General features: G+C 40.7%; 1 protein-coding gene across 5 annotated transcripts in view; it reads left to right on the forward strand.

Annotated features, from left to right (window-relative positions):
• Positions 1-12649, forward strand: part of TMCO4 (transmembrane and coiled-coil domains 4) — a 36880-nt gene that overhangs the window by 10706 nt on the left and 13525 nt on the right. For all 5 annotated transcript variants that reach the window (XM_031613681.2, XM_090123092.1, XM_090123095.1 and 2 more), the window contains 6 exons: positions 3403-3500; positions 4054-4197; positions 4605-4724; positions 6676-6840; positions 7374-7510; positions 9628-9712. In XM_031613681.2, the coding sequence (XP_031469541.2) occupies positions 3403-3500; positions 4054-4197; positions 4605-4724; positions 6676-6840; positions 7374-7510; positions 9628-9712 (749 nt within the window). The remainder of the gene's footprint in view (positions 1-3402; positions 3501-4053; positions 4198-4604; positions 4725-6675; positions 6841-7373; positions 7511-9627; positions 9713-12649) is intronic.

The following is a 12649-nucleotide window of genomic DNA, read 5'->3' on the forward strand; positions in this document are numbered from 1 at the left end:
AAAGCTGAGACTTGTGGGGAATTCATGACTCTTTGTTTTAGAGTTAGGACTCAACTGGGAAATGAAGCGGAATGTAATCTCACTGCTGCTTTGACCTCACAGATTTTTGGGGGCAGGGAAACACAATCTGCTTTGGATCCTTCCATCTCTGCCCATGCTCTGCAAGAATAGGAACAACCAAGTGGATTTTTGGCAGCTTATGCATTATTTACTGATACTTGTAATGGGAAGTTTTGTTCTTGCCTTTGCTCCTGTGGACACATCCTGTGGCCCAGCGTGTGCCAAATTAAATGTTCAGTGTGGTTATCTATAAAACAGTGCTCCAAACATTTAAATCCACATTGCTTGTGCCAAGCTTGTTCTTACTTGCAGGTGTAAATTTCTCTTTTGTACGCAGCTCTATGAGAAACTGGAAAATATGACATCAGTTGTTTGCTAACATGTATTCATGCTACTTTTCATCACTGGGAAATGATCTATAACACTACCTATAACATTTCTCCAAATGTAATCTGTGGTTCAGCTGCAAATCCAAGATCACTGAGAAGAGGCAGTTGCCAGAGTGGAAAAAAGCAGTCAAGTAATCAAGGGACAGCTGTCATGTAGAAGCTATAAGGAAAGCAACCATCACCAGCAATTCTAGCAGTTACATACAGAGAGCAATGACCCAAACTCCAGTTTGACCATGGAGTCATAGAAGATGAGCTTCTTTGGTGCTAAAGATGTTGCCATGCAGGCTGCAATTCTCCACTGACAGCTACATTTGCAACTGCAGAATGTGCAAACAGAGGTAATATGCAGTGGTTTTCTTGGAGGATCACTGTGGAGATGAAATCCCTGTGCCATGCAAGTCAGTGGGAGTTCTGCCATTGACTTCAACGAAGCACGGATTTCACCCACTGTGCTTCATTTTCCTCCTGCTGTGCTGTACAATGCTGTGTATTGTTTGGGACTCATCTAAAATTGTCTTTATCAAAATTACAGAGCGCTTTGAGGGTTCCAGGAAGGATTAGGCAATTATATGGGTAATGAAAATCCACTATTAGGTTAGGATTAAGAGGGAAAATATCCAAGTTTGGAAGTAAGATAAATTCTCATGTTTCAAGTCCCAGATTAACCACTGAATAGGCAGGTTAGAAGGAAACTTGCTCTGTGAACAACTTCACTATCCTCTGTTTCTCTCACTTTCCTCTGAAGTGGAAAGTACTTCTTGTGAGAGATAAACCAAAGACAGTAGAGGTAAACCAAAGTTGGTGCCTAAAAAGTGACATTTTTTCTTTCTCAGTTTATTTACCTGTTTTGGGTAAGCTTGTTAAAGTATAGCTTAAATGTACAGATACAAATGAACTTACAACTGTGTTTAATACTACTATGTTATTATATTGTGAGGTATAATTAGAGAGCAGCTAAATATAAAGTCTGCTATTGGAAAATAGTTTGATTCCATCTCACTGTTAGCTAGCACAAATTACCCTTATTCTCTGCTTCTCCTTCTACTTAATTTTCTTGTGGTTTTAACCCAATTTAACTTTATTTCTTTCCTAAAAGGAGAAGTTTTTATTTTTTTAATGTCTTCTGATGCGCTTGTGGGGGAATTCAGGACCAAATTCTGATTTTTCTAATACTAACATAATTCAATTTGTTTATGAGCAACAGGAGGAGGATCTGGCCTTTGGTTCAGGTCAGGACACAGCAGCTCACAGGTCTGGTGGCCAATGGTCACTGCTAAGGATCATTCATCTTAATGAATACCATTCACCTTAATGAGTACCATCAAGTAGCATTTGGCATGGCTGGATGAGGTCACTAGGTCAAAATCAGTTCCTGAGTTGAATTGCACCTTCTCTGTAATCAGGTCTTTAAAACAAGTCTGGTGTATAATATAAGGGAGTAAAAGTCACCGTGCATCTTAGGTAGTTTTCTTGATGCTCTGTTGCTGAAACCAAAACAGAAAGCAGCATAGAACTGCACCATTAGAAACAATTATGATTACAGAGCTGACTACAGCAGTCATCATTTACATATGCAGGGTTGCTTTCAATGAGGAATATCTGATCTGTGCCAAAGATTTACATAATGCTGGTGTAGCATTTACATGACACAGACATGATTTAACCTGATGTCCTTACATCCAACCCTGAGCTGATATGCTCACAGCCTCAGGGAACTGATCTGCAGGCAGTGCCCTAAAAACTGAGATGAGAATTGACAGCTGTGGAAGTTATCTTCCTGTCTGATGATATCACAGATGCTGCTCAAAGTCCTATCTGCACTCAGGGTTTACTTTTAATGAACGTCAAGCAGTTCCCCTTGCACCATCACACAGCTATGGACTTTAATGACAGAGGAATGGGAAACCAAACTTAATGATTCTATGAAACTGCTGCTCTGCAGCTCACCCTGGTGATGTTTGATCTGAGCTAACCCATCTCAGCATCTCTGCTGTTTGTCTCCAAGGTTAAGTCTCCTTCTCCCCCGTGTGCTACAGAGGGTGCAGCATGGATGGGGCTTGGTGTGGTGAATATTAATATGAGAATGGTTTGCTTCAGGAGGAGCACAGCTCCTGCTGGAACTAGGCAGAGTACTGCAAGCTGTAGCGTGCAATGATCAGAAAGGTTAACATCTTTATTATAGTAATTTGTGTGTGATCAGACCAAATGTCCATTCTGCATCCCTGAATACTTAGAAATTGAACTGTGTCAGAGAGGACCTAGAGGGTGCAGTATCAGACTTCCCTATCTGGTATCAGTAGATGGTTCTTTTTGTCAGTTCTTTCTCTTTCCCTGAAAGCTGAGGTCCTGAGCTATGTGCCCATCAGCTTTCACTGTTTGCCTTCTGTTTGGATTCTTGCCTGCAACCTGACCTGACTTCAGAGCATCTCACAACAAATAACTAGTAATAATGGGCCAAATTAGCCTGGCAGTTGTTCTGCAGCCTAGAGGTGAGAGTCTCCAATGTAGTCTGCCAATACATCTCATATGTAGGAGCCAGTTCTTTTCCATTAGACACACAGAATTAACTGCATAATGCAAAAATGGTTTTCATGTTATAAAAACTGCAATAGATTTTCTGCAAGCCACATAGGCAGTATATAGCTACTGAAATGTTTCTGACTTTGCTTCTTTTTTTTTTTTTTTAACAAGCTTCATTCCTGTTAGGAAGTGTTTTCAAAGTAAGTAACATCTGTTGGCTTTTCTGAGCAATTAAATTGTTTCAGTTTAAATCTGTGGCTTATGTCCATGCTCATAAATCTGAATGTGTTGTCACAGTCCACACCTGCATGGTAATTTTTACTGTTCCCAGTAGGGAAATTACACTGAAGAGGATATAAGCAGATTGTGGTGCAGCATTGTTATCTGCCAGGCTTTTCCATCAGCTTTTATGCTTTTAATCCCCCTGCAGAACTGCAGAAGTCTCAAGAAAAAAGAAGGAAAGAAGAAGGAAGCTGAAGAGATACCTGCTGATTGGCTTGGCAACTGTTGGGGGTGGAACAGTGATAGGTGAGGCTGCCTTAGGCTGTCAAAAGCTTGCTCCTGAATTGCGAGGGGGAGAAGGTGGGGTTCTGATTTGCACATTCAGCAGCAGAAGCCAGGCTGTGATTTTAAAGTGTTCACTGTGGTTGTTTTTTTTTCCTGCTTTTTTGCCAGGCTAAAGGTAATATGTCACTTCTGTCAGGTTCTGCCGTGCAAAAGTAAAACTGAAAGAATTAATTGTAAAAGTGAAAATCCATTGGGTTTGTTGGAGCGGTTCTCGGTGCATGCTGGAAAGTCAGTTTAAAGATACTGGAGAGAGACTGAAGAATTTGGATGTTTGTCTGGGGCACAATCTATCACATATTCTTCCTCGACTTAAGTTATTCTTTTTTTTTTACTGAAGTCTGTCAAAGAATGCGTGCAGAGATTCAGGGCCTGGGGATGATCTTAGAAAGCCCCTTTACCAGTGATGCAAAACAGGCCACTTTTTCAATAGCATTAGCAGTACTCACCCACACAGGGAAATGACTGTTTTTTGCACTTGTTAAAAGACTGCTGAACTCACTTGTTGCCTTCTCAGGCTTGACAGGTGGTCTTGCTGCCCCTCTGGTTGCTGCTGGGGCTGCTACTATCATTGGAAGTGCAGGAGCAGCTGCTCTTGGTTCAACTGCAGGAATTGCTGTCATGGCATCCCTTTTTGGAGCTGCTGGAGCTGGCCTTACTGGTAAGAGAGTGCAGAGCAAGGAAAGTGATTGAAAGTATGATCTCACAACTTTGAGATGACTTTTCTTTCAAGACATGCTTGATGACTAACTAGGAAAATAGTGTTTGATACGTGGCTAAGAGATGAAAGCTTCCTGCTTTGGATTAGAAAGGTGCAGCAACAGAGAGCAGTGGCTGTTACACCTGATACAGGGTTTTCTGCAAAACAGCCTTCTGTTGAGATACCCACAGATCATAAGAGCTCAGAGGGATCATGTTGGCTCCATACCAAGTAATACATAGATTTGCTGAGGGTCTTGGAAAGAGAAAACCTTAGTCATGAGCCAAGTCATCTCTTATGAATTTCTGCTGTTAACAGTGTCTGTCCTTGTGCGATTTCTGAGATCCATGTTTCTGCCTTGTGTGTAGGATACAAGATGAAGAAGCGTGTGGGAGCCATAGAAGAGTTTGAATTCCTCCCACTTACTGAAGGAAGGCAGCTTCACATCACCATAGCAATTACTGGATGGCTGTGTGCTGGCAAATATGGTAAGAACAAGATAAGAAAATTGAGAGGAGCCTAGCAGTATTTGTGCTGTAGTAGCACTGTGCCTTCCACACACTTACATAGGCTGTTGAATAGATCATCTGTTAATGTAAGACTTTGTAACCCAATCTGCAGTGCCAATCAAAACAGAAGAAAGAGAAGGTACAGTAAATTGGTAGTACTTATGGTAGGATTGGTGGTAGTGATAGTGAGACCGTTTTTGTTAGTAAATCCTGTCTGGTTTTTCTAGAAAGAATGTGGTTGGGATGGATGAATCCTGTCTGGTTTTCCTAGGAAGAATCTGGTTGGGCTGAATGATTTCCAGCACTAGGACAATATGTCTCACCTACCTCTGAGACCTTATGTTTATCCTCCAGCAATTAACAGAAAACAGTGTTGTTTTCTTTCTCTCCGTCGGCCAGCTAATGAGGTTTATTGGCAAGAAAGTTGTGTGAAGCAAATCTCATTAAGCACAGAACTCAGGAAGTGAACTTAAAGGCAGCAGCCTTGAAAAGTTTGTATTGTTTTAGTTTCTAGTATAGCTTGTCATATAAAATATGTCAACTGTCTGCTGAATTCAGCAACCTGGCTCAGCAGCTGCCAATTTATTCAGAACCATCATAATTAATACTCGATATCATTAATGTAGAAGGTTTTCTCTGTCCTGTTGCTTGTTAGATTGCAGCCAGCTGTCAGAGTAAGGTTATTTTCACTTTGCAGTACTTTGGCTTTACTCATTGCTTAGCAGGGCTCCAAATCTCTGGCGTTGGAGGGCTCCCAGGCACTGTTACAAACACAAGTGCATCCCTTCAGGAACCTTTTGGTGTCTGTTTGCCCTTAAAAGGGAGTTACATATGACACACATTCTTCTTCCATAACAAGCAATCTGTTATAATGTCTAAAAAAGCAAAACTAAAACTGTCATCCATTTCCTTCCTTATAGCTGTGCCTATTTGCACACTTGCATGACTTGTTAACACAGAGGGAGTGAGGACAGGATTATTACAGAACATGTTGTGATTTTTGATCTCCCACTATCTGCCTATCTGTACATCCAGAAATACAGCAGGATATTGTGGTGAGATCTGGCATGGGACTTACACTTTGGTCAGCAGCTACCTCAACTTGCCCTGCTTTGTTCAGAGAACAAACAAAGTCAAAGGGTTTTAATTAATTAAGATGAACAGGATGGAGTATGACTTAAAAATTGGTCTTGCAGCCAAAAATTAGACATTGCACAGTGTATGTTATTCATTCTTTCTTAAGCATTCAGACACTGCTTTTGATTAGCCTCTGAAGGGGAAAAATTAAACTAAAGTGGTTAAGTTAGATGGCAGAATAAAAATAATTGCAGTCTAGATCTGCAAATACAGATTACTTATTTTCCAACAGAGCCACTAATGCAATCCTTGCCTGCCTAACTAAAGTGCTTGGAAGATGCTCTGTGGTAGATTTTGAAAAGATTTTACGTATTTCCCATGCCTCTGGACTCAGTCCATGCAGCCATTCAGCACTTGATCTGTCTCTGAACAGGCACTCCTTTGGTCCGTATGAGAAGTTGGAGCTGCAGGATTTGGCCTGATGTCTGAGGATAGGAGGAATGTCCCCACTACTTATGTAATTGACATCATTGTCCATCTGTCTTGGCAGGCTTTGAGCTACCTGAGTGGGTCATGAAGTCTCAGCCTGTATGCAGTATCTCTGTCTGCACTGAAGGCTTTGCCAAAGCAGCTAAAGCTGTAGGATTATTTACAAAGCCAAAATTTATTGTAAAATAGTAGAACTGTGAAGTCTAAACCTAACAGTATTTTTAAATGCAATTCCTGATTATCACAGAATGTTCCAGTGCCCTGCAGGTTCTTTTCTGGCTCTTTTTTTGGAGCTGTCTTGCCAGGAGTCAGCCATTGTTGTGCTTTCTGTGAACATGAATTCAATGCCTGCAACTTTTCTCAGGGAGCTTCACAGCACCATGGAGCAGCATGCTGCATTCGAGTGAGCAATATTGTCTGGCCTGGGAATCCAAGTACTTGATGGAGCTTGGCAGTGCCTTGGATACCCTGGTGAATGGTTTTGTTAACATGATGGCTCAGGAAGCCCTAAAATTCACTGTTTTGTCAGGTAAGACCCATATTGTACTGGATCTGTGTTTGTACAGTTTCACTGTGGGTGTTTATTTAAAGGAGCTTTCCTGATCAGAGAGGATTTCTGGGAAGGCATATTGGCATCACCCTGCAAAAGTGGCCTGAGAACCTTCTCTACCACACCTGTAATTCAGAATTGCTTTCCTGGATTGCTCTGCCTCTGTGTCATTGATTGTTCTTCTAAAATTACAGCTGGAAACACCTTTCTTCATGTGTGTGTTTATTTCTCTGTATTATTACACTGTGTTTTAGTGCTTTACACAAACCTTTTAAACATGCAGGTTGCATTCATGTATAGTGTCTGTTTGCCTCCATATCAGAACATCAGATTCTTTCTTATCTTTAGTCTAGCAAAACATTTCTCAGACGAGCTCTTGAGAAAGAAGCACTGAAAATGACAAAAGGCCATAGGTTTAGCTTTTAACTGCAGTGAACCATCTTGCTTTTGATGTTTCCTAAGAGCAATCCAGATTTGTGACTGTGCTGCACTGTTTGTTTTCTGTGTTGCAGGTATTGTTACGGCCTTGACTTGGCCAACTTCACTCTTGACTGTTGCCAATGTCATTGACAACCCCTGGGGAGTGTGTCTGCATCGGTCTGCTGAAGTAGGCAAGCACCTAGCACATATACTGCTCAGTCGACAGCAGGTAGTTGACTAGAAATTATCCAGGAAGAATGTCAGGAAAGGATCTAGCCCATGGGGGGAAAATTATAGATATCTTTCCTGAGGGAAGAAAATGAATAATAACATGAAAAAAGAAAAAAAAAAAAAAAAAAGATGCACGAAGGTGACCAGCATGTATCGAGTTAATTGAGGAAAATTACAAAGTCCCAAGTTAATCAAAGAACTCCTGCTAGGATTCATTCCATTTGACCCAAAGCTTCCCTAAATGAAGGAGTGATCCAGTCGTAAATGACAAGTGGATTGAACATGCCATAAAACAGGCAGGCCAACTCACTGAGTGAAAATCTGAGAAAGGTAGGTGGGAAGGAGGAAAGAATACAGAGTGTTCAAAGTACTCACTGTGAATTAAGGGGCACAGAACTGTGTCAGAGAATACCCTGTAGCATTACATGCAGCATGAGCTCTGTTTTTGCCTAAATGATACCAGAATACATATAAAATAATTGAATTGAAGAATCCAGCTTCTCTCTACTTTTATTGATCCTAAACTATAACTGCACCAACTTTCATCAGGCTTCAGTCTGGAATAATTATAACAGTGCCTTCTTGCAAACGGAGTTAAGGAGGAAAATCCAGTGCTGAAAGGCAGCTAACAGAACCCTTTGAAACAGAAAGAAAAAGAGAAGAGCTGGATTTTTCTTCTTTTTGACATGTCTTCTCTTGGGAGGAATTATACTGGGGAAGAGATCTCAGTAGCTTGCAGTTTCCTTCATTTTTACCAGGCACACAAGCAAGGATTGCACATGATGACCCATCATGATAAATGTACTTGTGCTTCCCTGCATTGCTGCAGCTGCAAAGCACTGGTATAGAAGTGGCCATGAGCACAGATCTGTACAGATGTTGCTATTCAGGTGATTTCAACAAGTATTTTGTAAGTGCAAAAGCACAATTACTAGTAAATTCCATTCTTCTGTTGGAAACCTGTGAAACAAAAGGCAGGATATGAGCTAAAGGGAAAATGAGAAAAGCAGAGGGCATTCACAGATGGGAAAGGAATAGAGAGCAGCATGGTATTAAAAACTTGTAAGAAAAAAAACATGTCTAAATGGGATGCAAGCTTGAACTAGAGGTGAAATACAGCACCCAAAACAGAGAAGTGGAATGGGCTGGTATCTGAAAGAAGGGGTGGACATCATTAAGGCTCTCTGAGGTGGTTTATGAAAGTCATTTCTGCCCCCCCCAAAGCCTGCCATTGATTGCTGGGCTATCTTTGGCACGGGGGAGGCAGTGTTCTGCTGGTCACTTGTTTCTTCTCACAGGCATGCCAGTCCAGAATCTGTTATGGAGGGGCACTGTGAGAGCTATGGCCACAATCATCAATAACAGTGTGAAACAGCAGAGCAGAAACAAACTTGATTTCTCGTAAAAATACAATCCCAGGAAAGGCAATAAAGTTTATTTCATACAAGCCCTTTGTTGTGCTGGGGGCATTTGTTACTGCCTTTCAAATGTTAACTGTTGTGGAAACACACATTCCAATGTGCTGCAGAGCCTATACAAGTTAACATCATGTCTGGGGAGTCCATCACACACCTGCTCCCTGGTTCTTACAAAGACCATTGCTGCTGAGACTAAGCTTTCTTTGATCTTTAGGAAAATCTCATTAGGTTGTTCAAAATAAAAGCTTTCCACACGTCGTTTTTATAACAGCCACACAGTGCTGCTGCCATTCAGTCTCAATTCTAGAAGTGTCCAGTATTTTTGATTTACTGCTGCTTTTTCTGTTTATTGAAACATTTCCAGAAAAATTTTTGTTCCACGTATTAGGCTCTCTGTTGGAAATTTCAAAACAATGAGCATTTGTTTGATTTCTATTTGAGTAACATCTTATCACTGGATTCTCTTAATTGATTTTCTAGCTATCAAAAATCCAAAATAACAGATACTCCGGATATTGAACTGTGTAAAACTAAAGGGACAATCTCTTTGAAATTGACAGAATCTCTCACATGCTTAAAAGACCAAGCACCAGCATGAGTGCTCTCTGTGTTAGGGTCTCAGGAAGCCTGTGGCTCATCTCTCTTTCCAGGTCTAGTGGAACATTTTGTGGATTTTCCTCCTTTCTTTCGTCCTTAGGGCAAGCGACCTGTCACACTGATTGGCTTCAGTCTGGGTGCCAGAGTCATCTACTTCTGCCTGCAGGAGATGGCTCAAGAGAAAGGTAAGCTTCACCTTCTCATCCTCTTCATTTTCCTTACTGCTGATAAATTTTCCTTCCAATGAAATATTCTTCTGCAAGAGAGTTTGAGGTTTTTTAGAATCAAACAGAAACCTAAAAAAATGGTTTTGAAATGTGTTTGTGACCAAATTCTCCTGTCAGTTCAATGGATTAAATCCACAGTCTTCATTAGAGGTGCTCCAGTATGGCTGACAGTGTGGTTTGGTCACCAGTCTGTAAATAACAACCCTGACATGTTGTGACATTGGACCACTAGATCAATCTATGAGCTGCCCAGAGCCACTGAGATCTTGGCAGAGGACGCCTTGCCTTTATTGGCAGCTCTCTGTAGCTATTGTATCTAATTCCATGAGTCCTCCCTTCCATTTAAGTCATTGAAATGCCACTGTCATCTGCTATTTTCATGATAATTTTTCCCTGAAGTCAAGTATAAAACCATCTGTCAATTTATTACCCGTTGTGTTTCTGTTTATTAATAGATTCTATTTTTAATTTAGAAAAAGAATAAAATCATTATGATCAGTTGATGTGAAATGCATCTTGGAGTTGAGTCAGTATGAGTGTGTGCGTGCAGCCTGCCTTCCCATTCGTAGCTCATGTGATTCATTAACTGTGCAGCTCACAGAAAATCTCTCATAAATAAGGAGCTGTATGAAGTAAAATGTTCAGTAAAGTCCAGGAAAGTGGGGATGGTGTCAGGTGAGGACAAAGGAGGTCAACATATTTTCTTTGGACAGCTGTTTACTAGAACTTTACTTCTGGGTTAAGACAAAAGTCCTCAAATACAGAATTCTGTTCTCAGGATAAATCTAATCAAGTTCAGAATGATCCTAATGGAGTTACACTGAAGCCAGAATCCAGATCCTAATCCTGCTCTAGATCAACTCTTTTTGTGTCTTAAGAATGTTAAGGGCTGAAGTATTTTCAGGCTTTTATTTAGATTCTGCTATCTCTCACTGAAATAACATGGGACCATAGCTAAGTAATACATGAAAAGAAATTATATGGGGTCTTTAAAGCTGGCTGCTATTCTAAAGAAATCTAAGCATCATAATTATGGATCATAGCAGCTCCCCACAGTACACTAATTTTTCAGTTCCTTAATTGAATTATGAAAGCTGAGCTGTTTGTGAGATGAAAAGCAGCATGTTTGGTGCAGATTGCCAAGGCGTTCTTCACATGCACATTCCAGAGCAAGCCACGGGAGGAATGAAGCTGAGACCTGGGACATCTGAGACTGATTTCGGTTTGGACTTGGATGTCTCACACAAAAGAAATAGAAAGCCTTTTGCATCCAGATGGCAGTGGCATTTATGAGGACAAATAGCTAATCATGGATTATTCAGTGAAAGACTATGGCAGAAATTCAAAATCTGTTTAAAGAAAACTCTTCTGCCATTCAGGTAAATAACCTTTGGGATCCTTCATTGCAAATGACTTTGGAAGCCAGAGCTTAGTTTCCAGAAAATGACATTGTAGTGTGAGGTATAGTAATGCCCCATCAGAGACATGTTATGGCACAGGGAGTCCATTGCTCTGATTTGTTCACTGTGATTCCTGAATTCCATCACTGTTCTCTTTCCAGTGAGGACTAACCTGATGTTTCCTCTTTGCTCAGTGATTTGTACTAAAGGCACAGAAGAGCCTGGCTCCTGAAAGCTGGTTACAGCCTCCTGCTTAGCCTGGATCTTTCACACCTTTAGCGGGCAAATAATCTTACCAGTTAGCAATCTTTTCCCATCAGTAACTGTTTTTTTATTTTTATTTTCCTGCTTTATGCAGACTTTGTTTTTCTCCATCGCTATAAAAGATTTGCAAACTGTGAAATACATTTAATTTATCTAGAGCACCAGCAACCACATAGGTCAGTGATCTGTTCTCAGGTTTCTGTCAGCATTGAAAGAAAATGGGTATTTTTCAGCCAAAGCTGAATGTTTTTGTCTTCTAAGCACAAAATAAGCTGTGCAAAGGACTGGAGGAAAAAAAAAAGCTTCCAACACCTTGCCCAAATGTCCAAGATCCTGACGAACTGGCTGTTTGTTTATTCAGTTGGCTCACATTGTGGCCATGGAATTTAGTACCTCAGTTGGAGCAAGCTCCCTGAACAGGCGCTGAGTTTCCTTTTCATTGCCCATGACTGTGGAAACACAAGACTTTATTGCTCACAGATTACACTAACAAAATTGAATTGCTCTTTGCTGTTCTCTTGATTGGTGCAAAATTTTCTTTGCAATAAGAAATAATACCAAGAGAGCTCTTTTGGACTGTTGTCAGGTGCTGGGATTTACACTGTGTCGAGAAAGATGTAGGCACTGCAGGGAGCTCCAAGTTTTTAGTGCTATTAGGGAAAAAGAAACCAGTTGCTTTCTATTTAAAAAGCCTAGCCAGGCATCACCTCTCCATCATAGCTTGTAGTGGTGCACTCTTACCTTCACTTCCCAGAAATTTTCAGCATATTATTTTACGAACTGCAGACACCAGCTTGAAAATAGTTCAGCTCATGTCTTGTGAACGCTGGTCTCAGCTGGAGAGTATTGATTCAGCACAGCGTGCCCATGAGGCTCCTGAGACTGCAGGGCTGAATTTCACTTAACTACTACATCAGGTGCTTGATGTCTCCTTACAAAGAAGAGTTAGGAATGTATATTAATATATTGTTTAACAGTGTCTTTCCCTGTTTTCAAGCCTGTATCTGCTCAGAAGTCTAACTGAAAAAGATCTAAATAAGGTCCCCATACGTCCTGAATAGTGTCTAGACTGAGGCTGTTTCTTTTTGTTTTCAGATTGCAGGAGTGGGAGAGCACATTAATATTTAAATTTTAATTTAGGACTGTTGCAGAGCTGCCCAATATTTTTCATTTTGTCATTTCTATTGAAATTTCCCAGCTGCAGCTGTCACATAAGAGAGGAAGATTTATG

The sequence above is a fragment of the Phasianus colchicus genome, chromosome 22, assembly GCF_987193195.1.
Source record: "Phasianus colchicus chromosome 22, bPhaCol1.hap1.1, whole genome shotgun sequence".
Taxonomy (NCBI): domain Eukaryota; kingdom Metazoa; phylum Chordata; class Aves; order Galliformes; family Phasianidae; genus Phasianus; species Phasianus colchicus.